General features: G+C 43.6%; 1 protein-coding gene across 1 annotated transcript in view; it reads left to right on the top strand.

Annotated features, from left to right (window-relative positions):
* PMS2 (PMS1 homolog 2, mismatch repair system component) overlaps positions 1-27,542 on the top strand; it is a 133,252-nt gene that overhangs the window by 21,606 nt on the left and 84,104 nt on the right. Inside the window, exons 5-7 of the mRNA XM_077449028.1 lie at positions 14,649-14,832; positions 17,098-17,268; positions 22,942-23,039. Of these exons, the coding sequence (XP_077305154.1) occupies positions 14,649-14,832; positions 17,098-17,268; positions 22,942-23,039 (453 nt within the window). The remainder of the gene's footprint in view (positions 1-14,648; positions 14,833-17,097; positions 17,269-22,941; positions 23,040-27,542) is intronic.

The raw sequence follows: 27,542 nt of genomic DNA, 5'->3' as shown, positions 1-27,542 counted from the left end.
ACTAGGTCAGAGTGTGAGATGCTCTTTCCATCTGCTGCCACATATCCTCTGCGAAGCCATATTACACCATGGTCCCAAACCCCACCATGAGCATACCTGGAATCGGTGTAAATGTTTACCTCTTTTCCTGCAAACAGCTGGCATGCACGGGTTAATGCTATCAATTCAGCAGCTTGTGCAGACTGATAGGGTATTGGATTGGCCTCGAGGACAGTATCCGGCAGTTGGACAACAGCATATCCTGCATGATAGACATTATCACTTGGTCTGCTGCAAGAGCCATCAACAAAAACTGTTTGTGCAGTAGGAATTGGTACTGAAAGCATATCTGCTCTAGGTGAAGTGTCCTGATGTATTGATTGTGTACAGTCATGAGGTGGTGGTAAGTCATCCTGTTCTCCTTTAAGACCTAATAAGGCATTCAAAATTGGAGCTGGGCCAGAGTTTATGTTTGAACTTTTTATTTTCAGGTTTGGATTGGACAGGAGGATGACTTCATACCCACTCAATCTTTGTGCTGACATATGCTGAGTATGTAAAGTTTTGAGGAGTGTGGTAACGCTGTGCGAGGTGTATAAAGTAGTGTTATGGCCCAAGGTAAATGGTGCTGCCAACTCTGCGACCATAGAACAAAAAGCCAACGCTCTGAGACAAGCAGGCATGCCTTGCACCTGTACTGGAACCACCTTTGAGAAAAAAGCTACAGGGCGCAGTCTCCCACCATGTTCCTGGGCCAGTACTCCTGCCATGGTTCTGCAATTTTCCCTAGCAAACAAGTGAAACATTTTGCTAAAATCAGGGAGGCCGAGGCTCGGGCTGGTAACCATTGCACTTTTCAACATGGTAAAAGCATTTAACATTTCATCAGACCATTTTACAATATCAGACATTTCAGAGAGGGTTGCTTGTCTCAATATATTGTCATAGAAAGAGCAGTCAGGTATCCATTGGCGGCAGTAACCAATCATTCCAAGAAAGGTTAGCAGGTCTTTCTTGGTAAGTGGGCGGGGCAGACCCACTATAGCAACAATTCTTTTGTGACTGACTTTCCTAACTCCCGGAGACAGCACAAACCCTAGGTACTCAACCTCCTGTTTACACCATTGTAATTTTTTCTTAGACACTTTGTGACCACACGTATGTAACCATTTCAATAAGGATAGGCTATCAGCTCGGCAGTCCTCCTCTGAAGAACTACAAATCAAAAGATCATCAACATATTGCAACAGTACAGAACCATGAGGGGCAGTCCAAGGCCTGAGGGTGGCTTGGAGTACTATAGAATAGACCACAGGTGAGTCTATATATCCCTGGGGCATTCTACACCAGGTAAACTGGCGATTGTGTTGGTCAATCGACACAGTAAAAGCAAAGAGTGGCCTTTTCTCCTTGCCTACAAGGACAGAGAAAAAAAGCATTCTTTAAATCAATTACAGTAAAACATTTGGCTGTTGCTGGAATGGAGGACAGTAGAGATGGAACATCAGGTACAATGGGTGCTATTGGGACTATGAGGTCATTTATGGCCCTCAAGTCCTGTACAAATCTGAAGGAGCCATCCGGCTTCTTTACAGGGTTAACAGGTGTGTTGTATGGAGAAATAATTTCCTCCAGGATTCCATCCTGCAGAAACTTTTTCACCATTGGCACTATGCCATCCATCTTTTCTTTAGAGAGTGGATACTGTTTGTGATAGATAGGAAATGCACCTTCTTTGAGAGTGGCCTTGTATGGTGTGCATGAAATAAGTCCTACATCCAGATCTGATGTAGACCAGACCTGGGGGTCTATATCCTCAAAATCTTCTTCACTATTTTGTTGTGACAGCATCAAAAAACCTGGTTTGCATGCTACTATAGTGATTTTATCTGAGGAAATGTCTAGACCTCCTTCTGAGTTGGTTCTAATTGTGATTCCTAGTGGCCCAAACAAGTCTCTTCCCAACAAATTTACAGGACACCTTGGTATTATCCTGAAAGAATGTGTGCATATGGTGTACCCTTCATCATCTTCTATTGGTAGGGGTGGAGTCCTATATGTTTTTGTCAGTATCCCATTAATTCCCAAAGAGGGTTCCGCTGGTTCCCATTTGCCTCTGAAATGATCTTCACAAATAGTACTCCTAGTGGCCCCGCTATCAACAAGATAGGGGAGGAGTCTCCCATTTATTGAAATAGCAACCATTGGACTGTCAGTGAAATCATCTGAGACAAAAGGAAAAGCTGGGACACTACCCTCCGGGCCCCATCATTGTTGTTGATTTCCCCATTTGATTGGAAATGTTGGACCTTGTTGGATGGATGCCTGTGGTTGTTGTGTCTGGTTAGGGACAGAGCTGGAATCGGGAGTCTGAGAAGGGGTGGGGTGAGGACACTGACTCACCCAGTGATCCTCAGCACCGCAATTGAAACATCCATTGTTTCTAGAGCAACTCGTCCCTCTTCCATTTCTGCCTCTAAATCTGCCTCTAAAATTTCCTCTGCCTCTAAAGTTCCCCTTCGTATTCCCTTGGAAATTTTGTGAGGCAGGAGACGGCTTTGGTATTTCAAAACAGCCCGCTGCATCTTTCTGTGAAAGAGCTTTACCAAAGTCAGTTCTAGAAAGTGTTGACCATTCAGTAATCATTTGTTTGACTGGGACCACTAAATGGGGTTTGAGATTACCCAGGAAAGTCTACCCAGGAAAGTCTGGATCAATAATGGATCCAAAGTTGTCAGAATGCCCAAACCGGCTTTCTGTCCATCCTGCCATATGGTCCACCTAAGGGTTAACTAGGCATTGCTCCGTTTCATTTTCCTATGAAAGCAAAACAATTTATTTGCTTGACTGCCACCTAGCGGTGCAGACTGACAACGGTGTGAATCAGACAATTAGACAATACCTCAACTTAGATTCCTTTACCAAAAAGAAAATCAGTACTGTCCGTGATAATTTTTTGTACTAATACAGCTACAATCACTTCAAGACTGTAACAGAATAAATTTGGAACAAGTTCAAGAGTATTTCAGACATACAATAAACTCACAATCTTGCTCATGGAGCTGCCGTTTTGTTTCAGACAAATTTAAATCACAGATGAATTTATCTTGCAATGTACATTAATTTGTTTACCTTTCACAAAATAGCTTTACCCAAATTGTAACTTTATAACCTCCGGGAATACTACTCACCAAGTATGCCTTTTGGTTCTGGAAACAAAATAGCAGTCCACATATACACACTCAGCGCAATTCATTCAGCGTGATACTTTTAAAGCAAAGCAGTTATACAATCATACACAAAGTTTACACAATACATTGATCATTAGTCACCAGTTCTGTGCCGAACAGAACGAAAACTCTAGAGTACTCTGTAAATTTTTCCTAGGTCCCCAAAACCTATTCTTCTAAGATCGCCAAGATCTTTTCTTTTAAGGTCACCAAAACCTTTACAAGTGTCCCCAAAACACTATATGACCTCCAAGGTCATGACCGGTCAACTTATGTATACTTATGAGAGGTTCTATAACCCAACAGCAATCTCTGTGGGATGGAAGCCAAGTCACACACCTGACACCTGGACTGCGGCAAGTCAATTTCACTCAATAAGAATAGAATTCACTTACCGAGTCCTTAGTAGCTTTCCACGTCCATTAAGGGTTAACATCCATCCCGGGACGAGCTCCCAGTTCTGTTAGGGTTAATTCTGTGTCTAGGGGGGTCCCTTTAACCTCTCAGACCTTAGATCCAATGTATTGTATAAATTCAGAGCGCTCTGGAATCAATTCTCAAAGGACAAATAAAATCACACACACACCATGGCGTCCTTCGAGAACTAATTGTATTGGGTTATTACAAAGCAAATGATATAGGGTATTTTACGTCATACAGAATAAGACATGCGCAGTAGACATCAAGACGATTACAGCTGGTCAAGACAAAAACGCTATTGTTCTTTGTTCTAAGCTAGCTGAATTAATAAAAGAAAAGATACATAATTCCTTCTGTAGCTAAAAGATGCTGAGAAACAGTGTGAAGGTTATAGATAAGTGTGTGAGAACACACGGGTTAGAAGAATCTCATGTTGAGACAGTTATCTGAGAAGTTAAAGGGGTGTTCAAACTGTACATATTGTGAAATGGAAGTTTGTGAATATTAAGATGGCTGACAGAAACAAGATGGATGCTTAGCATAACCTTTCAATCCCATGATAGCTGGGTAAATCACAGCACCCTGTACCATGTGTGTTGTCACAGCATCACAATAGTAAACAATGAGTCATGAATGAAAAGCCATGCATGACAGCTCAAATGGTTGCTGTTACAGTGATGACTGTATGACTGTAACAAGCAATCACCTTGTAAAATCAAAAATGGAAAAAATCATTGATCACCCCCTAGAGTAGTACAGTGTCTTTATGGTGACAATGACCTACTCGGATGACAGTATGTTAAAAAAAATGGGGAAAAAAATAGGAAAGATAATATTTGGAAGAATTTAAAAAAAAAATTATTTCTCTTTCGTTCATTGACGGACACAGCACCTTAATATTGACCTTAGGGTTATATCGCCACCTTTAGGAGAGGACTAGACAGAACACATTAAAAAAAAACACAGCACCGCCCAGGAACGGCCCTACTGGCTATAACCCCTCTGCTCCCAGCAGCTCAGTTTTTTTTTCTGCCTAGTCTAGGAAAAGGAACTGGCTTCCTGTGGGGACCAATGGTCCTTGGAATTTTTTATTTTTTGCTGTTTTTGGTTCCTGTGATCTACAATCAACAGCTGGAGGCTGGATAATTTAGATCCTGGTAGTCTCCCCAGCCTGGCCATCAAGCGCGTACAGACCTTAGCTACGCGCTGGGTTGGCCGCGACAGGCCCCGTTCTGGTCCAGAGATGGCCGGTGAGCTATATGCTCCGGGGCACACATATGACCCAGCTACTGCTGTCCGAGTCACAGTGTGCCGTGGCCGACAGCCACCCCGTACTGCTCGGGTGATGGGTCTGCCTGTGGAGTGCATCCAGCAGTCCCTGCAGGAGGGGTAATTATGGCTCCACCTGGACACAGGACACCTCGTGGCAGGCAGAGGGGAGAGCGGACGGCGGCAGCACAGCGCAGCACCTGGGTCAGGGTGGTGAGTCCTGCGGGGGGCCCCTTAGTCTGTGGCAGCTAGGAGAGTGGACGTTTTTTGTTGATTGCCTTAGGTCCCTAAGGGTGACAGGCGAGCGTGGGTCAGCATGGCGTCAGAGGCTGGCACTTCTTCTCCAGACACCCCTGTTATAGAAACCGGTTCCCCTGCACCTGCAGTGCCTATGAACGCTCTGTCAGCGGTCCTGAAATCATTTGTTGGCAGGGTGGAGGTGGCATGCGGGCGCAAGGGGGGGAGAGCTCTGATTCAGACTCGGCTCCCGCTGTGGCAGACGGACCCTTTTCTGACGTTTCAGAGGATGCGGACCGGGATCATTTGGACAGTGAGGAGGAAGACTCCGTGTCAGCGCAGGAAAAATCGATAGTAGGGGCACTTATCACAGCGGTGCGGGATACCTTAAAGATAGAGGATATGGTGGGGGCATCTGCAGAGGTGTCGGTCCCTTTTGGGTCCCACAAGCCGGTCCACACTGCTAAGGTGTTTCCTTATTTAACTTATTTTGATAAGTTTATTTACAAGGAGTGGGAAAGCCCGCAGTGGGCCTTTTCAGTCCCAAAACGAATGGCGGTGCATTACCCTTTTGAGGAGAGTTTCCTGAAAAAATTGACATCTCCTTTGGTTGTTAACCCCCCCGTTACTATCCAGGTTAAATAAGTTGACCACGATTCCGGTGAAGGTCCCCGTCTTTCAAGGACCCTGCCGACAGAAGGGCCGATCCAGGTTTATGGTGGTGGGGTCAGCATTGAGGCCGGTGTTCGCCACGGCCCTGGTGTCACAAATGCTTACTGAATGGGCTAAGTTGTTGCACCATGAGTTGGGGAAGGAACAGGTTTCCCCGGTCTTCGTGGCAGGCCAGTTGGTGCATGGCCTTAAGTATGGCTGTGATGCGGCACTGGATACGGCCCCTTTGCTTTCTAGAGCATCGGTATCGGCAGTGGTGCTGCGTCCCTTGATTTGGCTTAAATGCTGGTCTGCGGACCAGGCATCTAAGAAAGCGCTGGCGGCTTTGCCCTTCCAAGGTGAGAGGCTATTTGGTGCCTCGCTGGATGACATTATTAAGAATGTTACTGGGGGAAAGAGTACTTTGCTCCCACAGTCCAGAAAGGATAAGGAGCCACGCCGTAGGCAGGGGCCCTCTTTTTCCGCTCAGAAGTGGCTTTTTCGTCTGCCCAGGTCGCCAGGTAAGCGTTCCTAGTCCGACAAGGTGCCTGCTGAAGGACAAAAGCGTCCTTGGTTTCGCAAGCCGAACAAACCTGCGAGCAAATCAGCTGCCGCATGAAGGTTCGCCCCCGCCTGACTCTCAGGTGGGGGGGTCGCCCTCGGGAGTTTTCAGTCCGGTGGACTTCTCTCCTTTCTGACCAGAGGGTCTACGAGCTGGTTTTGTCAGGGTACAAGATAGTTTCTTTCTTGTCCGCCAGACAGATTTTTTTCCCTCCCAACCTTCATCTTGTTCCGGCTCGTCGGGAGGCCCTGTTTGGGGCAGTACAGGACTTACTACTGCGGGGGGTGATAGTACCTGTACCGGTGGTAGGAAGGGGTCTGTCTGGTCCTGGATCTCAAGGCCCCCAATTGCTTTGTGAAGGTGCGAAGTTTCAGGATGGAATTGATTCGTTCCGTGGTCGCTGCACTGCATCAAGGGGATTTCTAGTTGTCTTTGGACATCAAGGACGCATACTTGCATGTCTCCATATGCGTCACACACCGGAGGTTTTTGTGATTTGGAGTCGGGGACAAGCACTACCAATTTGTAGCTCTTCCCTTTGGCCTAGCGATGGCGCCAAGGGTCTTCACCAGGGTGCTGGCCCCAATTCTGGCGTTGCTGAGACAACGAGGGATCGCAATCATGGGTTACCTGGATGACCTCCTCCTGAAAGCAGCTTCTAAGGGAGGATGTGGCGATCACCATACAGACTCTCTGGGAGTTTGGTTGGGTGTTGAACCTCCAGAAGTCGTTGTTGGTGCCGACTCAACACCTGGAGTACTTGGGGTTGATTCTGGACTCCTCAGAGGCGAGAGTTTTTCTCCCAACTCTTCTCCCGACTCTTCAAACTGAGGTGCAGTTATTGATGCCCCGCAGGTGGTTGTCTCTGCGTTTTTGAATGCGAGTTCTGAGCCTCAAGGTAGCCACTTTCGAGGCGGTGCCGTATGCTCAATTACACACTCAAGTCTTTCAGAAAGAGATCCTGTCCAAATGGGACAAATCTCCGACATTCCTGGATTGTAAAATTCAGGTAAGCCAGCTAGTCAGAGATTCGCTTCTCTGGTGAGGTCTCCGGCCCTTCATCCGGAAAGTCGTTCCTTCCTCTTCATTGGACGGGGATCATGACGGACGCCAGCCTGACTGGCTGGGGGGAGGGAGTTTAGGTCATCCATTCGGACCAGAGTTGCTGGATGCAGGAAGAATACTGCCTGCCGATCAATGTGCTGGAGCTTCAGGCGATCAGGCGGTGCCTCTCCACGCGGTCGCAGAGGCTCCGGTCAGGATCCAGTCAGACAACGCCACGGCAGTGGCATATGTCAATCATCAAGGAGGGGCAAGGATGTCAACTGCAGCACTGGAGGTCTCACATCCTACAGTGGGCAGAGCGGCACATGCCGGCTCTATCAGCCATATACATTCCGGGCGTAGAAAACTGGCAGGCAGACTACCTCAGTCGTCAATTCCTGGACCAAGGGAAATGGTCACTGCATCCGGAAGTGTTTCGGCTCATTTGCATGCCAGATGTGGATCTCTTATGCCTCGTTTCCACTGAGCGGATCGGTGCGGTACGCTATTTTGAGTGTTTCCATTATGAAAGCAGCCCATACAACCGAACCATACCGCACCATTCAGGGTCCTGCTTCAGATGTGGGGCCATAGAAAATGGTCCGGTACGGTTAGGGCGGAGCTACGATACATTGGCTGACAGAAAAACATCTGCCAATCAGTGTGAGGCCACGCTAGGCATTTTTTCTAAACCCCATATGGCCCCTGGTGGTCCGACTTGCAGTGGAAATGCTCACCTGAATAGGACGGACCATTCTAACCCTTCCAAACTGTACCGACCCGAACCGATCCACTCAGTGGAAATGAGGCTCAATCAGAACGTACAGAGGTTTGTGGCCAGGTCAAAAGATCCCTGAGAGGACGGGTTGGTGGCCCCATGGGGGCATTATCGGCTGATTTATGCCTTTCCCCCGCTCAGACTCCTCCCTCGTCTGCTACACAGAGGGGATTCCGGTGAGTCTGATTGCCCCATTGGCCTCTACGTCCTTGGTATGCCGACATAGTACAAATGGTGGTGGATGTTCCTTGGCGGCTGCAGATGCAGGAGGACCTGCTGTCGCAAGGTCCGATACTTCATCCTGCTTTACCGTCGTCAGTTTTAACGGCATGGCTGTTGAAAGCCAGGTGCTGAGGGACAGAGGACTGTCGGCTTCAGTGATTTCCACTATGCTGAGGGCGCGGAAGTCTTCTTCCCGGAAGATTTATCATTGCACGTAGAAGGCCTACATCTCCATGTGTGAGGAGATGAGGGCAGATATTAGCTTTGGCTGTCTTTTTTTCAGCGACCATTGGCGACCCACTCATTGATGCATACGTTTGTTCAGGGGGTCGGCATGTGGCCCCTCCGGTACAACCGCCACTGGCCCCCGTGAGATTTGAATCTGGTGCTCTCAGTGCTTCAGAAACCGCTGTTTGAAAACATTAGGGAGATCCCCTTATTGACATTCTCTCAGAAAGTAGTCTTTCTAGTGGCTATTACATCGCAAGGCGGGTTTCTGAGTTGGCGGCCTTGTCATGCAAGTCTCCCTACTTGGTACTTCACGAGGATAAGGCGGTGCTGCAGCCTTCTTTTCTTCCGAAGGTTGTTTCGGCCTTTCATCTAAATGAGGACATTGTGCTTCCATCTTTAGGTTGCTTTACATTCTTTGGATGTGGTCCGGGCTCTGCGGGTGTATCTGTCTGCTATGGCTCCTTTCCGGAGGTCAGACTCTGTTTGTATCGGTGGCTGATCCGTAGAAGTGCCTGTCGGTCTCGTCAGCCACCATTTCTCGGTGGATCAGGCTTATGCCATGAGGGGTCTAACGCCTCCCTTTCCTGTCACGGCACATTCTACCAGGGCAATTGGTGTCTCCTGGGCTTTCCAACATCAAGCGTCCGTTTCCCTGGTGTGTAAGGTGGCGACCTGGTCGTCCGTTCACACTTTCACCAAATTTTACAAGGTTGATGTGGGCGCATCTTCAGATGCGTGCCTCGGCCGCAAGGTTTTGCAGGCGGCCATTTTAGTTTGCGACTCCTCTGAGGATTTTTTTGTTATGGGTGGAGTTTATTTTCTTTCTGTTCCCACCCCTCATTTTTGACACTGCTTGGGGATGTCCCTAAGGTCAAGATTAAGGTGCTGTGTCCGTCAATAAAAGAAAGAGAAAATAGGATTTTTGTACTCCTCGTAAAATCCTTTTCTCTGATGTTCATTGACGGACACAGCACCCACCCCTCTGATTTATGTTTGTACTGCTTTTTGACGAACTGAGCTGCTGGGAGCAGAGTGAGGGGTTATAGCCAGTAGGACAGCCCCTGGGTGGTGCTGTGTTGTTTTTTATCTGTTCTGCCTAGTCCTCTTCTAAAGGTGGCGATATAACCCTAAGGTCAAGATTAAGGTGCTGTGTCCGTCAATGAACATCAGAGAAAAGGATTTTACGGTGAGTACAAAAATCCTATTTTAAATTATATTTCCTGACATACTCCATTGCAGTATATGTTTGGGTAGCTCCGCCCTCACTCCTAACCCATAAAACCCCACTGCCATAAATTTAGAGACTGAGCCAGAGGCTGTGTACCTTTTTGTCCTCCTTATTCATAGGACCAATTTTGTATGAAGGTTTCCTAACTTTTGGATGTATCGGTGGGCAGTTGTTTTGCGGATACTAGAAGCATCCTGTGGCTTCCAGAAGTCTTTCAGTCTTCCGTGTTGACTGGAATGGCCACTGAGTCAGACCCCATCTATCAGCGGGTGGTGTTGTCACACTTTTTCAGAGGATTGATGCAGGGCGTTTGTTTGCATTGGTCAGATGCCCTGCTATCAGCGGATGGCCTTCAGATGTGCCCAATATGGTTTCTGCAGCTGTCCTCCTGCTCTGGGATCTGGGTCACATGAGTATTGTGTTCCCTTCATTTGTCCCTGTGACTGCGTCCAGCACACAGCTTGGGTGCTTCTGTCAAGATTTAGCTTCGTCCAGTCTGGACCCAGAAACTGGATATTGTAGCGGAGCACCCAAGACTATACAACACTAGCTTAGATTAGAGGTCGACCGATATGGGTTTTTTTCAGGCCAATGCCGATATCTCGAAATCATGGCGGCCAATGGCCGATATGTTAGGCCGATTTTTTTTTTTTTTCCTTTTTTTTATATATATATATATATATATATATATATATATATATATATATATTTTTTTTAATCCCCCTTCATCTCATAAAATCTAACAGACACCTTTCCCACTGGGGTGTTTTTCAGGCACTTTTGGGCTAAAAATAGTGCCTGTAAAGTACCTGCAAAATAGCTCCCCTGCAGTCTGTGTGAAAGACAGAGTGCTTTCAAAATGAGGCAATGTGCTAGCAGGATGTTAAAAAAAAAGTCCTTCAAGCAGCACATTTGGAGTGGTGTATACCGCTCCTCCACCACTCCTGCCCATTGATATTAATGGGCACCACTGCCATAGCGCATGCAATGCGATTTGGCAGCGGTGCTTCACGGGTGCATTTAACCTCTTCCTCGGCTGCTAGCTGGGTTATATGTGCCCCACTAGCAGCCGAATAGCACTGCTAAAATGATGGTAAAGCGCCGCTAAAACTAGCAGCGTTTTACCATCAACGCCCGCCCGCTCCAGTCTGAAAGCAGCCTTCATAAGTGATACAGAAAATGTCTTACATTTAAACATTTATTAAAACAAACCTCCAATCAGTTTACTTGTATGTATGATTTAGATAAAAATAAAAAAAACTATATATTAAATAAAAACAAGTAGTCAAAACTTTTGGACAAAAAAAAAATGGGCTAACATTACTGTTTTATTTATTTATTTTAAATCATTAGTGTATTTTTTTCCCAAAAATTGCATTTGAAAGACCTCTGCGCAAATGCTGTGTGACAAAAATATTGCAACAACCGCTATTTTATTCCCTAGGATCTCTGCTAAAAAAATATATATCATTTTTGGGGGGTCTAAGTGATTTTCTGGCAGAAAATACAGGATTTTTACTTGTAAGCAACAAGTGTCAGAAAAGATTTAGTCTTTAAATGGTTAAACTGAGAACTCTACACACATAGTTGAGTTCATTCATTCAAGTGTAAACATTGTATCTCTTTACTCTTTTCTTGGCAGACTGCCCAGAGAGGAGGAAAGTCGCTTCTATGAAGACTCAAACAACTTGCATTGATGTCTATTACAGAAGTCATTTGCAAGTCACACTGTAGTTCTAAATCGGCCTTTTTATCAGCATGATGTAGATTAATTAGAAAACGGCAAATATCGGCCGATATATCAGTCGACCTCTAGCTTGGATGCAAGCTGGAACTCTTTATTGTAAACTCGCACAGAATTTATATACCACACTTAAAGAGCTTGTTCATGTTATGCAAACAGTAAGAGCAGATAAGTATAACATGTTTGTTATTTAAAAAACAAACAAACAAGGCTTTAATATCGCTTTAATCACTTCTCCAAGAGATGATCAGAAAGACAAACGATAGGTGACTCAATTAACAATGAAATTGCACACCTAGGAGGCAAACAATGGAACAAAGACTCACCTAACGAACATTGATACCACCTCAGAAAAAGTCTACAACAGTCTGAGACAAACTCATACAATGTTCCAGTAGTCTGAAAAGGTGGAATTAATTTTATCTTCATAGATTTATTGAGGGATAATGTTGATAAATATTTCTGTCCCAAGTGAATGAGCCTCTCCAACCTAGTCTACAAGTGGACCACCATATTCCTCTGGCAATTAACCTGTACAAGATTAATTTTACACCTTTCCATCTACTCCAGAAGGAAAGCTTTATTGTCCTTATTCAGAGAATGAGTCCAAGCCTCGCTCTCAGCGTCCATTATGTGGTTGTCCATCATTAGAAAATGATCTGTTCTCTCCATGGGCCATAATCAGTGGGTAAGAGGCTTGCCTCTAGTACCCTCCAAAAGCGTCTGTCCCAGTCTGGCCTGTCACAGTACCTTTGATAATTTGCTTTATAATGTGTTTTTTCTTTGGCTCTAGGGATATTCAGCCTTCCAGGGCAACTGGACTGCATCTACGTCCCATGCCACTGCTTCAGGGTCCGATAATGTGGCCAGAGCTTTGCAGATCATTCCGCGCATGCACGGTGTCTCAGGCAAAGCCGAGGCTTGGTTCTTCTTTTCGAGACTGCGCATACACAGTGGAACGGGCAGTGATGTCATCCCGGTCGGGAAATTTATATTTGACAGGGGCCCTGCTATTTTGGGACGCTACTGGTTTTCCCCGAATGTGGCTGGAATGGGTTTTAGCCTTTTCTTTCTGGATGTAGGTTGCTTGCGGCTGCTGTCTTATGGTAAGCTATGGATGTGTTACCGCCCTCCTGCTGTCAGCGCTTGCATAGGGATTTAGGTTTTCTCCTCTTTTCCTCCTCTTGTGGGGCTTCCAGCAGTTAATAGTTTTTCTTTTTTTTTGGCGCATAGCTATTCTATGTCTATGATCATCAATTTTTCATCACTGGAGGCAAGGGATCTTCCTAGGTCACAAAGACATAGGTCCCTCTCGAGATCAAGACTTCACAGATCTTTGTCAATGTCTAGGCATCATAAGAAAAGCTCAAGATCCTCTTCCAGGCACCACATTCACCACCATCTTGGTTGCTCCAAGCCTGGAGCTTGTCGTGCGGATCTCAGGCCCCAGTGGGCAAAATTGCTGTATGAGACATGCTTTCACGCTTGGAGCTCACAGCTCCATCTGCTGTCCTCATAGAAGGAGCTGTGAGCTCCGAGCACATAGCCTTTCATTCCACAGAGGCAGTCCTGATCCCTTCCTCCCGCCCCATGCTGGTGACATGATTTCCTCTTCCGGTTCAAGCTGGACAGCATGGAGCTGACTACTTCATGGTTTTCCGGAATGTACAGCTATTCAGCACAATATCACACCAAAACGATTCCCAGCTACCCTGATCATGCGAGGAGCCTGTGTGATGCAGAACTGCCAGGACTCTACATACTTATGACGAGCATGATTCCCACTTATATCTTGTAAGTGTTTTTAATCTTTTGCAATAAATTATACTGTTTTAATACTACACTTACAGAAGCACCTCCCCCCTGTTTCTTTTACAATTTCCTGGATTGTGCAAACCATCCATCAGGCATATAGGGCTAATGGCTTGGCTCCCCCGGTTGCTGCGCATTCCACTAGAACTGTGTCAATTTCCTGAATGGCTTCTTGTCATGTAGTTCTTTATACAGAGTGGCTTCTTAGTAATTCATTCACATGGTTATGGCTCACTATTGTGTGAAGCCTGCGTCATTCTCTTTTGTTAATTTTGGCATGAAAATGCTGTCAGTTAATGGTTAAATTAAACTGTCTTTTGCTCAGCACTCCTGTTGTTTGTGTGGCTAGTTAATTCCCAAACATATGCTGCCATGAAATCTGTCAGGAAAACTGAACATTTCAACTACTTACTGTAATTTTCCTTTCCTGATGGACTGTATAGTAGCAGGAGTACCCTCCCAGTGTCATTAATAGGCTAGTTACAGAATGCTGCCTTTCTCTAAATTTATGGGAGTGGGGTTCCTATGGAGTAGAAGCGAGGATGGAGCTACCCAAATGTTTGCGGTCATGGAGTCCACCAGGAAAGGAAAATTACAGAAAGTATTTGATACGGAATGTTCCATTAATACTGTCACCAGTCCATATCCCTGATCACCACCACACCAGTCATATGATGACGCTGTACTGCACTGTTGACAGTATGTGAAAAATCATTGTGAGCAAGAAATTACAACTTCAACAAAACTCACTATGCCTCTTACTAAATACCTTGGACTGTCTACTTTCAAAAAAGGGTAATTTGGATGGTGTTTGTACTGTCCTAGCCTCCTCAAAAAAATAGAAAGTCAGTACATCAGATTTAATCAATATTCAAATATATATATATCATAGTTTGTAGACTCTATAACTTTCAAACAGACTAAATAATATACACTAATTTGGGCTATTTTTACTAAAGACATGTGGCAGACTACATTTTGGCCTAACAGAAACTAAGAAAATTACTTTTTTTTAAAAAAACTTTCAGCATTTGATCATCTATATAGCAAACAATAAAAAAAAGTGGTGATTAAATACCACCAAAAGAAAGCTCAGTTTGGGTGAAAAAATTATATAAATTTAATTTGGGTAAGCAATTGGTAATTAAAGCAGCACAGTGCTGAATGGCAAAAAATGCCCTGGTCATAAAACCTTCTGGAGGTCAAGTGAATAAACATATTTTATTCCTCTTTTTCAACAGTGATTTGTCAATTTTCACTTGCCATAAATCGGCAAAAGTTGGAACCCGTTTGGTTTTTGATCAGAATGGAAAAATTGTGCAGAAATCTCCTCTCCCTCGACAGCAGGGAACTACAGTCACTGTACAACAGCTTTTCTATACCCTGCCAGTGCGCCACAAAGAGTTTCAGCGGAACATTAAAAAGGTATGTTTCTGAAATTCCTCCCTCTATAGAAAGGAAAATGCACAGGATAGTGTAACCACCAAGAACGAACAATATAAGTATATCCTAGGACTGTGTATCAGTTTAGTAGTATGTTTGCTAGGAGCATGACAGCATACCCCAGGACCATAAAGAGAAAGTGAACACCTCCACTCTCAAAGGGGAATTGACTGTGCCCTATCTGTCTCTTTGGCTGTAGACTTTGATCTGCTGGATAATAATTCCCAGTGTTAGACAAGTTATAGAGAGGTGCAATGTTTGTTTGGAGAGGGCTGCCATTTGGGTTCCCCGTTCCAGAGAGACCATTTATTATGGTAGCTGTTTAGCAATCGCTATTTCTAAATCACTTGGATACAAAGGGGTTTATATTTTTCCGCTGGAGAGTACAAAATGAGGCTCAATTCTGCATAGAAACCATCAGATTGCAGGTTTTATTGCAAAGCTTAATTAAACAAGCTGAGATTAGAAGTTGATTTGTTTCTATGCAGAAGTGAGCCTAATTTTGCACTCTCCAGCTTTAGTAAATAAACCCCGAAATGACAGTTTGACATTACACACATAGGTCACTATTTCATGCTGCAAGGCAAACTAATCATAATCTGTGAAGGCTTTATTTAGCATTCACATTTATGCCGTTTCCATCACTACTGTACCTATACATTTCTTGGAAATCACAAAACACTGCCATTTATAAAGCTTATCACATCACTACTTTGCTCAATCACAGTGCATTCCTGTGGGAATTCATAGGTCTTCCAGCATTTTTAAGACCTTAAAAAGGTAAGCTTGTGCATAAAACCAGATTTATGCTGCATTTGGCTCGGTTTATCACATTCTGAAAAATTAAAATACATTTAACCATTTCCCGCCCAAGGTACGTCCCAGGACATCCTTGACTTTGAGTGGGTATATCTGAATGATGCCTGCAGATACAGGCATCATTCAGATATCGACTTTTTCAGCCAGCGATTCCCTACACCATAAGAATGATCATAGCCGCTTGACCGTTCTTGCGGCCGGCGAAAAGGGACCCCCTTCCCGCCACCCTCTGGTGCTTCTACCGACTCACCGCTTCCATCGGTGAGTCGGAGAACTCATCCGCCGGCCCTGGATGGTGACCATAGAGATTTCCGGCAGACCAGATGGTCGCCGGGGTCTCTATGATCCTCCGGGGGCCGGTCACGATGTTATGACGCTGCGCCCGCCCTCTGAATTCAAACAAATGGTGCTGCCTCGGCTGGAAAGCCGAGATCATTTATTTATTTATTTTTTGAAATATTTCAGGCTTCCCCACATAGAGGTGAGATGTGGGGTCTTATTGACCCCATATCTCACTGTAAAGAGGATCGATCGTGCCATATTCCTATTACAAGGGATGTTTACATTCCTTGAAATAGGAATAAAAGTGATCAAAATTATTATTATTATTTTTTTTTAAATTCAAACTAAAAAAAGAAAAGTATAAAAGTAACAATTAAAAAAAAAAAAAAATAATAATAATTTAAAGCGCCTCTGTCCCCGTGTGCTCGCTTGCAGAAACGAACGAATACGTAAGTCCCGCCCACACATGAAAATGGTGTTCGAACCACACATGTGAGGTATCACCGTGAATGTTAAAGTGACAGAATAATTCTAGCCCTAGACCTCCTCTGTAACGCAAGACATGTAACCAGTAAAAAAAAAATGTAAAGCGTTACCTATGGAGATTTTTAAGTACAGAAGTTTGGTGCCATTCCACGAGCGTGTGCAGTTTTGAAGCGTGACATGTTGGATATCTATTTACTCCGCATAAATTCATCGTTCGCGTTATGCAAAAAAATTGGGCTAACTTTAATGCGTGTTTTTTTTTTTTTTTTCTAAAAAAAAGTGTTCGAAAAATTGGTGCGCAAATACCGTGCGAGATAAAAAGTTGCAACGACTTCCATTGTATTCTCTAGGGTCTTTGCTAAAAAAAAAATATATTGTTTGGGAGTGCTATGTAATTTTCTAGCAAAAAAATAAATGATTCATTTTACATGTAGGAGAGAAATGTCAGAATTGGCCTGGATGGGAAGTGGTTAAAAGTTTTAAATTCTAAAGAAAATGTATAGCTAAGGGATGTGAAAAAACATACTGATGTCATATTGTTATATAAAAAAAAAAAACCTGGAGAACATCAAAGAATCATACCAAAACTGCGTAGCTATAAGTATGCCTATGACCTTATGGTTGTGTCAAAATTCATACTCCTTCTCCTTCTCTTTTAAGGAGTATGCAAAAATGGTACAAGTTTTACAGGCATACTGTATCATTTCAACTGGTGTTCGTATAAACTGCACAAATCAGGTAGGCCAAGGGAAGAGAATTCCTGTGGTGTGTTCTAGTGGTACATCAAGCAGCATGAAAGAAAACATTGGAGCTGTGTTTGGACAGAAACAGGTAATGTACTCTAAAAGCAGTCTTTTACTTTTTTTTTTTATCTATCATGTATCGCTAAACACTTGACCACCTGTTGTCTGCTTGTTTAAACTTCACACTTGCTTCCTGTAAAAGTAAAATATAATTTGCCAATTTTATATGAAAAAACAAGGCTTCTAAATAGGGAACCATTGGAATATAATTGAGGGTGGTATGTGTGAGTTAAATCTTCCTTCGTTTTTTTTTCTTCTGTTCACTGTTCTCGCTTAAAGTAAGCTACCTCGGAGAGAAGCATGGGCATGCTACTACCATTGATGGCCTCTTTTTCTGAAAATGCTAGTTGTCTGGCTTGCATTGCTGCAATACTTTGACTCCCTGACCCAGAACAATAATACCTGTAATAACTCACCCTCCTTGTTTTTCCCTCTATTGCTTCTTTCCCATTTATCTTTCCATCATTTTCTTTTTTTATTTCTATATACATATTTCTCTCAGCTGTTTTATTTCTTTGTATACTGTCTACATCTGATGAGTATGTTCTTCAGCTGGATGCTTTGTGTATTTCATGGGGTGCCTCCCAAAAAATAAATACCCCAAACAAAAAATTACAGTACAATGCATTGCCCCCTTGGACTGACCTGCCCTATTCAAGTGCGCTGCTCTAGAGGGAATTCCAGAATGCTGACAGCAATTAATAATAATTGTATGAAGTTACAATTGTACTTAAACATTTAAACGGAAGCTGCAGAACATTACGCCGGAAAAGATTGTGGGGATGTAGAATAGTCAAAAATTTGAAAATGCACCTTCTAGAAATGTTGTGCTAATAGTACCACTGTGAATTTTTATAAAGCCACATCCCAGTAAGAACAGCACACAGATACATACAATTAACATGTTACAAATTCCTCCCACTATTTATATTTTTTTGCACTTTCCTTAAATGATACTTTAAAAAATATATAACTGTATTATTGTGTGTGTGTTTATAGTATTCAGTAGTTCCATCCCAGGAAGTTGCTAATTTTCACGTTAACCGCTTCAGCCCCGGACCATTTGGCTGGCCAAAGACCAGAGCACTTTTTGCAATTCGGCACTGCGTCGCTTTAACGGACAATTGCGCGGTCATGCGATGTGGCTCCCAAACCAAATTGACGTTCTTTTTTTCCCACAAATAGAGCTTTCTTTTGGTGGTATTTGATTACCTCTGCGGTCTTTATTTTTTGCGCTAAAACAAAATGAAAATTTTGAAAAAAATGCTTTTTTTTTACTTTTTGCTATAATAAATATCCCCCCAAAAAATATATAAATCTTTTTTTTTTTCCCTTAGTTTAGGCCAATACATATTCTTCTAAATAAAAAACTGCAATAAGCGTATATTGATTGGTTTGCGCAAAAGTTATAGCGTCTACAAAATAGGGGATAGTTTTATGACATTTTTATTTTTATTTTTTATTACTAGTAATGGTGGCGATCAGCGATTTTTATCATGACTGCGACATTATGGCGGACACGGATAATTTTTACACATTTTTGGGACCATTGGCATTAATACAGCGCTCAGTGCGATTAAAAATGCATTGATTACTGTAAAAATGTCACTGGCAGTGAGGGGGTTAACACTAGGGGGCATTGAAGGGGTTAATGTTGTGGGTCCTAGTTTGTGTTCTAACTGAAGGGGGATGGGGACTGTGTAGAGAAACTAACAAATCGCTGTTCATACTCTGTATGAACAGACGATCTGTCAGTTTGCCGCTCAGAGAACCGGAAACTGTGTGTTTACACACACAGTTCCATGTGCCCCGAGCGATCGTTTATGCCCGGCGGTGATTGAGAGCGCCAGGCACTCGCATTGGCTCAGGGAGCGAGCAGGGGGCACGCGCACCCACCCCCTAGTGGCCACAGGGAATAGCGATGTTACATATGTCGTTTCGCCCAGCCATGCCATTCTGCCACAGTACAGCTGTGGCGGCTGGTCGGCATGTGGTTAAATGCTAAGTCTTAAGCCTCTTTCATTTAAAATGATATTTATCAGCTTCACTGCTGTGGAAGGCAGTGACTACTGTCACATAGTTACATGTTGAAAAAAAAGACACAAGTCCATCTAATTAAACCAGTAGAAAAGCAAACTATGAAAATTCCTTCTTGATCCCCGAAGGATCAAAAATCTCTTCTGTCATTACCTATAACATTTTAACCCCTTCATGAGCAAGGTAAAACAAATCCTAATGCCAGTGCCTTGAGACCAGTATAGCAACTTTGTCATGTGTTACCTATTGTGTACCTATCCTCAGAACTGCTTAGAGCATCCAAGTGAATTCTACCTTGTTTTTTCATGAAACAGTAAGCCTTCATTTAATGGTAAATGTTAATAGATATTTTTTATCAATGGAACGTGGCCCAAATAGTAAAAAACAATTCTTTAATTTCGCTTTATATTTCTTGCCATTGCCATGACCTACCACCAAAACAGCAGGTGTATGTGTGTGCGGTGTCCATCAAAAAAAAAAAAAAAATTTGAATCGTGAATAGAGTTTTTTTTTTTTTTTTTTAATCGCTGATTTTTAAAAAAATTTTTTTTGTGAAAATCACTTCTTGGTAATGTCACTGTTGTGCCATATTTTCTCCACTTGATGATGACTGTCTTCATTGTGTTTCATGGTATTATCTAAGCCCTTGTACACACGGTCGGAGATTCCGACAACCAAATCCGTCGGAGTAATTCCGACGGATTAATTCCGGAAGTGATGTTGCATACACACGATCGGACTAAGTTGTCGGAAAATCTGATTGTACTTAACGTGATGACAATATTTTGTTACGACGGGACTACGTTCAGGCTAGTAGCCAATAGCTTCGGTCTAGGAATTTGATCTGAGCATGCGTGGCACTTTGTCTGTCGGAGTAGGCTACACATGATCGGAGTATGTCCGATAGGAGCATTTTGTCGGAAAATTTTACCGGCAAGTTGGAAAACTTGGTCCGTCGGAATATCAATATTAAACAGTCCGATGCAGACCACACACAGTCGGAATATCCGACAAAACGGTCCGATAGGACACATTCCATCGGAATCTCCGACCGTGTGTACAAGGGCTAATGCCTTGGAAATTCCTTTGTACCTTTCTCCTGACTGATGCCTTTTAATAATGAGAGCCCTCTGATGCTTTGGAAGCTCTCAGAGATTATTTTTTTTTTCTTTAAATAAAAAACTATTAAAGACTGTTTTGCCAATTTTCAGACAGAGACGTTATATATTATGTATGACATTATGCATGTTCTCGGCAGTCACGATGACCACCGGGCAACTGCGAACGCTCCTGAGAGAGTCAGAACAGATGTCTGAATGTAAACAGACAGATCTCCGTTCTGTCAGGGGAGAGGAGCCATATCTGTTGTTCATACTAAGTTTGAACAACGATCGGTCTCTTCCCCCAGGCAGTCCCACCCCACCCCACAGATAGAATCACTTCCTAGGACACACATTTAACCACTTGACATTTATGACATTGCCAATAACATTTATACAGTAATCAGTGGCTATTTTTATCTCTGATCCCTGTATAAATGTTATTGGTCCAAAAAAAGTGTCAAAAGTGTCTGATCTGTCCTCCGCAATGTTGCAGTCCACCACCATTGCTATTAAAAAAATAAATTAAATAAAAATGCCATAAATATGTCCCCTATTTTGTAGACGCTATAACGTTTGCGCAAACCAATCAATATATGCTTATTGTGACTGACCATTTTGAAAAAAACTTTTTTAAATTTATGCTATAAAACATTCCCAATAAAAAAAATGAACAAATCAAATTTCTTCATCAATTTAGGCCAATATTATACTACTACATACTTTGGTAAAAAAAATAAAAAAATTCCAATAAGCGTATATTGATTAGTTTGCGCAAAAGTTTTATAGCGTCCAAAAACTATGGGCTAGATTTTAGGGACTTTTTACTTTTTTTTACAGTTTTTTACTAGTAATGGCAGCAATCTGCGGGTTTTTAGTGGGACTGCGACATTGCAGCAGACAAATTGGACATTAAGTGCCACTTTTTGGGGACCAGTGAAACCAATACAGTGATCAATGCTAAAAAAATAATGCACTAATCACTGTATAAATGATAGTGGCAGGGAAAGGGTTAACACCAGCACACGAAATTAAGGGGTTAAGTGTGTACCTAGAAGGTGCTTTCTAACTGTGGGGGGATGGACAGACTGGAGGAAAAGAGAGATTTTGTTTCAGCCTAGCTGAAACACAAAGATCTCTCATTTGCTCCCTGACAGATCAGCGGTTTGCCTTGCTTACATAGGCACACCACTGATCTGTCTCTCCACAGAATGATCGGCGGGTCGCAGCTGCTGGCACAACCCCCCCCCCCCTGCACCGCATCACAAAGATTTTGCTCAGCCAGGAGGTCCTGCCGCAGTATTTGTATAGTGGGCAGTCCAAAAGCGGTTAAAGTAATTTTTTTAAAACAACAAACATGTTATACTTACCTGCCCTGTGCAATGGTTTTGCACAGAGCAGCCCTGATTCTCCACTTCTGGGAGTTCCCCACCAATGCTTCTGATGGCTCCTGCCTTCAGAGTGTCCCAATAGCAGGCTGCAAAGCATAGTATAGAGCTCCCCTATAGCAAGGTTAAAAAAAAAATCTTCTACCTTTTTAGAACCACTCACTTCCTGCCCAGGACTACATGTCCCATGAAGCATTGCTCCTCACACGTTCACAAGTTCTCAGGCACTCACTGACATGTATGGATGGTGTACTGTTTTTCCTGATATGTACACAAATAATGCATTCTGTATGCAGGCCAACTAATCATCTGACCAACTAATCGATTATGAAAATAGTTGAACACTATTTTCATAATCGATTAGTTGTCGATTAATCAAGTCATTGTTTCGGCCCTAGTGTGTACTGACTCCTATTTAACATGAGTTTGAATGTGATTGCTTAATTCTAAACACAGCTACATCCCCATTTATAAGAGGGTGTGCACACTTATTCAACCACATTATTTTCATTTTTTCATTTTTACCCCCCTAAAAGATTTGTTTGTTTTTTAATTCAGTTGTATGTACAGTTTATAGGTTACATTAAAGGTGGAAAAAGTTCTGAAATTATCTTTGTCTATCACAGAAAGCTGACATTTTAACTGGGGTGTGTAGACTTTATATCCACTGTAGCTCAAACCTTGATCTAGCCATTTTATCTTTTATTTTATTTATTTTTCACAACTTTTTTGTTTAAAATCTCCTCTAGTAAAAAGAAAGATACAATCTTTTTATCCATTCAAGAGCTCAAAGGGTACAGGGGCATTCTGTTCTTTGACTGATCACTGTTAAAGCCAATCACAGGCTATCACAGCAAACGTGATCGAAAACTGGTCCTCCAGGCTCATGATCATTAGTATGAGACCTGGAGCTGTCAGTCAGACAGCTGTCTCTGTGCTAGGAGCACACTCCCAGCCTAAACACGGGTATGCGTGTATGTGGCCCCATGGAAGAAGACCCACTTTAGTGGGGCCACATATGTGCACATACTCAAGTAATATCCACTGTATTGTCATTTTGTCAGCTGTTTACTAACCACATTTTAAAAACAAGCAAAATGAAGTCCATATTGTTGTGAAGATGATAAAATGACACAAAAAAATTATCCTGTAGTTATATTTTCTCTCCTTTTGTAGTTGCAGAGTTTGATTCCTTTTATTCAGCTACCGATAAGTGAAAGTGTTTGTGAAGAGTATGGACTAAAACATACAGAGATACCTGATGGTTTTTACAAGTGAGTTTAGTCAAATTGGTGACCTAATTTAAAGCAGTTTTATTATCTTCTCCTGGATTAAATTATACAAGTGAAAGTGATCAAGTTAAAGCTCATCTAAAACCTCATCTAAAACCCCCAAAAATATATATAATATAGTGCAGTTTACCAGTCCTTCACTGTGGTGGCTGCATTTGTTTCCTTTTTTCAGTTATTGTTTTACAATTGTTTCACCTGGTGATCTCGACAGTAACACACTTGCCCTACTAGAGTAACTCACTCACTGCACTATTATTTTTTTTATTGCAGCTCTGTTGTCATCCTAAGCTACTCTTCCCTTTTTTACTTTAGACAACTTTCCATTTCATAGAGCGTTGGTGTCCTGTAGTTCACAGAAAATTGTGGAGGAGGCTGATAAGACTGTTTAGTATTTAAGTTCAGTGCATGACATTTCTGGCAGGATCAACAGATATTTTTCTTGCAGAAAATATACTTGGCCTATTGCTGTCTCCATATCTAAGGAAATGTCGGCTACAATTTAATAAATGTTTATTCTTGGGTAGATAGGTATACTATAATGTAAATCATCCTAACAATGTTGTTAATGCAAAATATCTTCTGCCTGAAGCTACAGATCCTCCCCTTAAAACTGTACCCTATAGCCTTTTTAAATTGTGTGTGGTCTGTTTTTGATTAAGGGCATTACTTTAGACTACTTTGGAAGTATGGATTGTTTAAGCCCTTAAAATGCAAATGTGGCCTACTCTGTACAAGAGGTTTTTATTTTCATCTTTTTATGACCCAAAACTAGGTTTTGTGAACCAAAACATAGCTAATGCAGCAACAAGTGTACAGCCAATCAAAAAAATTGAGTTCAGAAATTTCGGGTGTGCTGATCATTTTTGCTATTTTAGGTTTTTATTGCTGTCTGTATCCTGTTAGGGAAATGTATCTTTTCTATTGGCTCTGATGATCATTGTCACAGAGACAATATGTGATGGGAAATCCTAAACGTTAGAGTAATACCCGGAGCAAGGGATGATGGGAAATCTTCTAATGGGGACACCTGTTCCATTGACAACTATCTTAAGAGGGAAATTTCCAGCTTTGGAGGTTGATCAGGAGGGGAGATATGTATTTTTGATGTGTAGAGTGTCACGATTGCAATTTATTCTTGCGGCGGTGTATGTACCCCCTCCGTTCAGTCCCCCGGTTCTTCGTGCCCTGTTAACTTTTCTATTAGCTAACCCGGGGACCCCTATGGTATTGGTGGGGGATCTAAATGGTGTTCTGGACCTTGGCTTAGATAAACACCCTCCTCCTACAGTGGGTGGGGGCACACATTCTACGGCCCTGGCAAGGTTTCTGGGGGAGGTGGGCTGGATGGACCCGTGGAGGCTCAGGAACCCGACCGAGCGGCAATTTTCATGCTTTTCCAAGACGCATTTTTCTTTGTCTAGGATTGACATGTGCTTGTGCTCGGCCGCAGCGTTCCAACATGTGGAAAGGGTACAGTATTTGACTAGAAGTATCTCTGATCATTCCCCCTTGTTGGTTCATGTAACGGTTAACCCGGCTTCCACTTTACAGAGGGCCCCATGGAAACTTAATGCTTTTTGGTTGCACCTTCTCCCTCCCACTAACACTATTGAAGCGGACGTGGAGGCCTACTGGCAGAGACATGCTGAATATACAGATTCAAACGCCGCCTGGGACGCTTTTAAAGCCTTCCTAAGGGGGCTGTTCATAACTGAGGTCAATGCCATTAAGCATGCTACGTCTGCCCAGAGGGATCAAGCTGACCAGTTGGTTAGACGGCTGGAGGCGGAGTATATTGCTGGCTCGGGTGGGACCACTCGGGAAGCTTGGGTAGCTGCACAGGATGCTATTAATAGAATGGATGCCTCCAAAGCGAACCAAAAGAGATTTTTTAATAGGCTGGCTTTTTTTGAGGAGGGGGAGCAGACGGGTAAGCTGCTGGCGACGTTAGTGCACTCTCAGCGGTCCTCCCCATCTATTGGGGCTTTGCGCGGCAGGTCGGGCAGGTTGGTTAATACCCCTGATTTGGTGATGTGCGAGTTGGTGGACTTCTACTCTGAACTCTATGAGTCCAAGTTGACACGTACTATGGATGAAGTTCGGGAATTTCTACAGGGGATAGAGCTACCGTGTTTAGCGGATTCCCAGGTGGAATTTCTTGAAGAGCCTATTACGATGAAGGAGATGTTGTTGGCTACCAACTCGTTCCCTAACTCTAAAGCCCCGGGGGATGATAGCATCCCGATAGAGGTGTATAAGCAGTTTGGGGAAGTACTTTTGCCTCAACTGCTCCGCACCCTGAACTTGGCTAGGGAATCGCACTGCCTTCCAGAGTCGATGAGAAGAGCCAGCATTGTGCTGCTTCTTAAGCCAGGGAAAGATCCGTTGGATCCCGGTTCGTATAGGCCGATCTCCTTGCTACAGAATGATATCAAGATCCTTGCTAAAGTGCTAGCCCGGAGATTGAACACGGTGATCGCCTCCCTCATCCATCCGGATCAATCGGGTTTCATACCCGAGCGGTCTACGGCAATTAACCTCCGCCGCTTGTTTCTTAATGTGCAGTCCCGTGCTGATAATGTGGGTGACAGGGCGCTGCTGTCGCTCGACGCCCATAAGGCTTTTGATAGCATTGAATGGGGATACCTGTGGGCGACTCTCGAGAGATTCGGGTTTGGGCCTGGTTTTTTATCCTGGGTACAACTACTGTATAATTCGCCATCGGCGGTCATAAGGGAGGCGGGGAGGGTGTCAGCTCCTTTTCCCTTGTTCAGAGGGACTAGGCAGGGGTGCCCTCTGTCCCCTTTACTTTTTGCTCTCGCTATTGAGCCTATGGCAGCCCTGGTGAGAAGCAACCCTTTGATAACGGGTTTTAAATATGGGCAGTTGCATGAAAAACTGATGTTATACGCTGATGATGCTATGCTGTTACTGGGGGATACCTCTGGGTCTTTGGTTGAGGCTATGAAAGTGGTTCAGCACTTCGGGTCGTTCTCGGGTCTGGTGATTAATTGGACCAAATCACATCTTATGTTGCTAGATTCCCCCTCCCCTCGGGATCCTACGCGGTATGATATCCCGGTTGCTGACAAATTTAAATATTTGGGGATCTGGGTCATCCCGCGACCTTGTGACTATTTATCACTGAATCTTTCCCCGTTGCTGAGTAGGATCAGAGATAAAGCGAAAGTGTGGGCTAAATTGAAAATGTCGCTGGTAGGCAGAGTGAACCTTATTAAAATGATTTTTATGCCACAATTACTGTATATTTTACATAACACTCCCATGGTGATCCCGCTTAAAATGTTTAGAATTATTAACTCCTTATTTAGAGCATTTATTTGGCTTAACAAACCTCCTAGGATACGCCTGGAGCAGCTTCAGAAACCCAAGGAGGCGGGGGGGCTGGCTCTGCCCAACCCGTGGCTTTATTATCTAGCGGCTCAATTACAGCATATTGCCCGTGCCGTAGCAAACGGCCGGGAAACTGGGGAAGGGGTGGGTAATCCCGCCACCGCTCTTCTGACCCATGGTGCGGGCTCGGATGGGGTGGTGGCGGGCCTGGAAGCCCTATCGTTCGCCAAGTCTAACAGGCTCTTTCCAACGTATGCCCTACTTCAAAAAATATGGAATAAAACACGTCAATTGCAGAATGTGGAGGGCTTTACGGAGTATAGCCCGATATGGCATAACCGGTACTACGGGGAGATGTTCGGTTTGACTTGTGCTGAACGTTGGAGGCGATGCGGAGTGACTCTCATGTCTCAAATTTTTTCTGGGGGATCACTGCTTTCTTTTGCAGAACTGAGGGAAAGATATGGCGTCCCTCAGGGTATGTATTTTTATTACTTGCAATTGAGCCATGCTGTCACGGCTCAGGCTGGAAATAATCCCTGGAGGCAGTCTCCCACCCCAATCTTTCGGTTTGTGACAGAAGTTACCAGTTTCAAAGGTTTTATATCCAGTTCCTATAATATGTTACTAAATGCATCTATGCCGGGTTTCCCCGCAAGGGTGATCGCCTCCTGGGAGAGGGATGTGGGAGTATTTGAGGAGGACCAATGGGTGGAGGCCTTACAGGCAATACAGGGTTGCTCATTGAATACGGCACAGCGCTTATCGCAACTATACATTGTTATGAGGGTGCATCGAACGCCGGCCAGACTGTATAGGATGGGGATTGGGGAGGGGGACCTTTGTACCAGATGTGCCAGGGATAGGGGAGACCTTATACATTTACTTTGGCGATGTCCCAAATTACATTTATATTGGTCGGGGGTCATTGATACTCTCAATGGGGCCTTCCAGGTGCGGATTCCACAGGATCCAAAGGTGTGCCTTTTGGGTGTGATGGATGATCTCCCGCTGGAGGCGCCTGTTAGGGAGGCCTTGGGGAGAGCTCTTTTTCAGGCGCGCAAACTTATCCTTCAACACTGGAGAGCGAGTGACCCCCCGAGGTTGAAGGAATGGATAACTCAGATGGGG

This window comes from Lithobates pipiens, unplaced genomic scaffold (genome assembly GCF_037356315.1).
Source record: "Lithobates pipiens isolate NorthernLeopardFrog02 unplaced genomic scaffold, aLitPip1_a1.2 Scaffold_22, whole genome shotgun sequence".
Classification (NCBI taxonomy): Eukaryota; Metazoa; Chordata; class Amphibia; order Anura; family Ranidae; genus Lithobates; species Lithobates pipiens.
The sequence above is the reverse complement of the archived record's forward strand: the minus strand, read 5'-3'. Positions and strand labels throughout refer to the sequence as shown.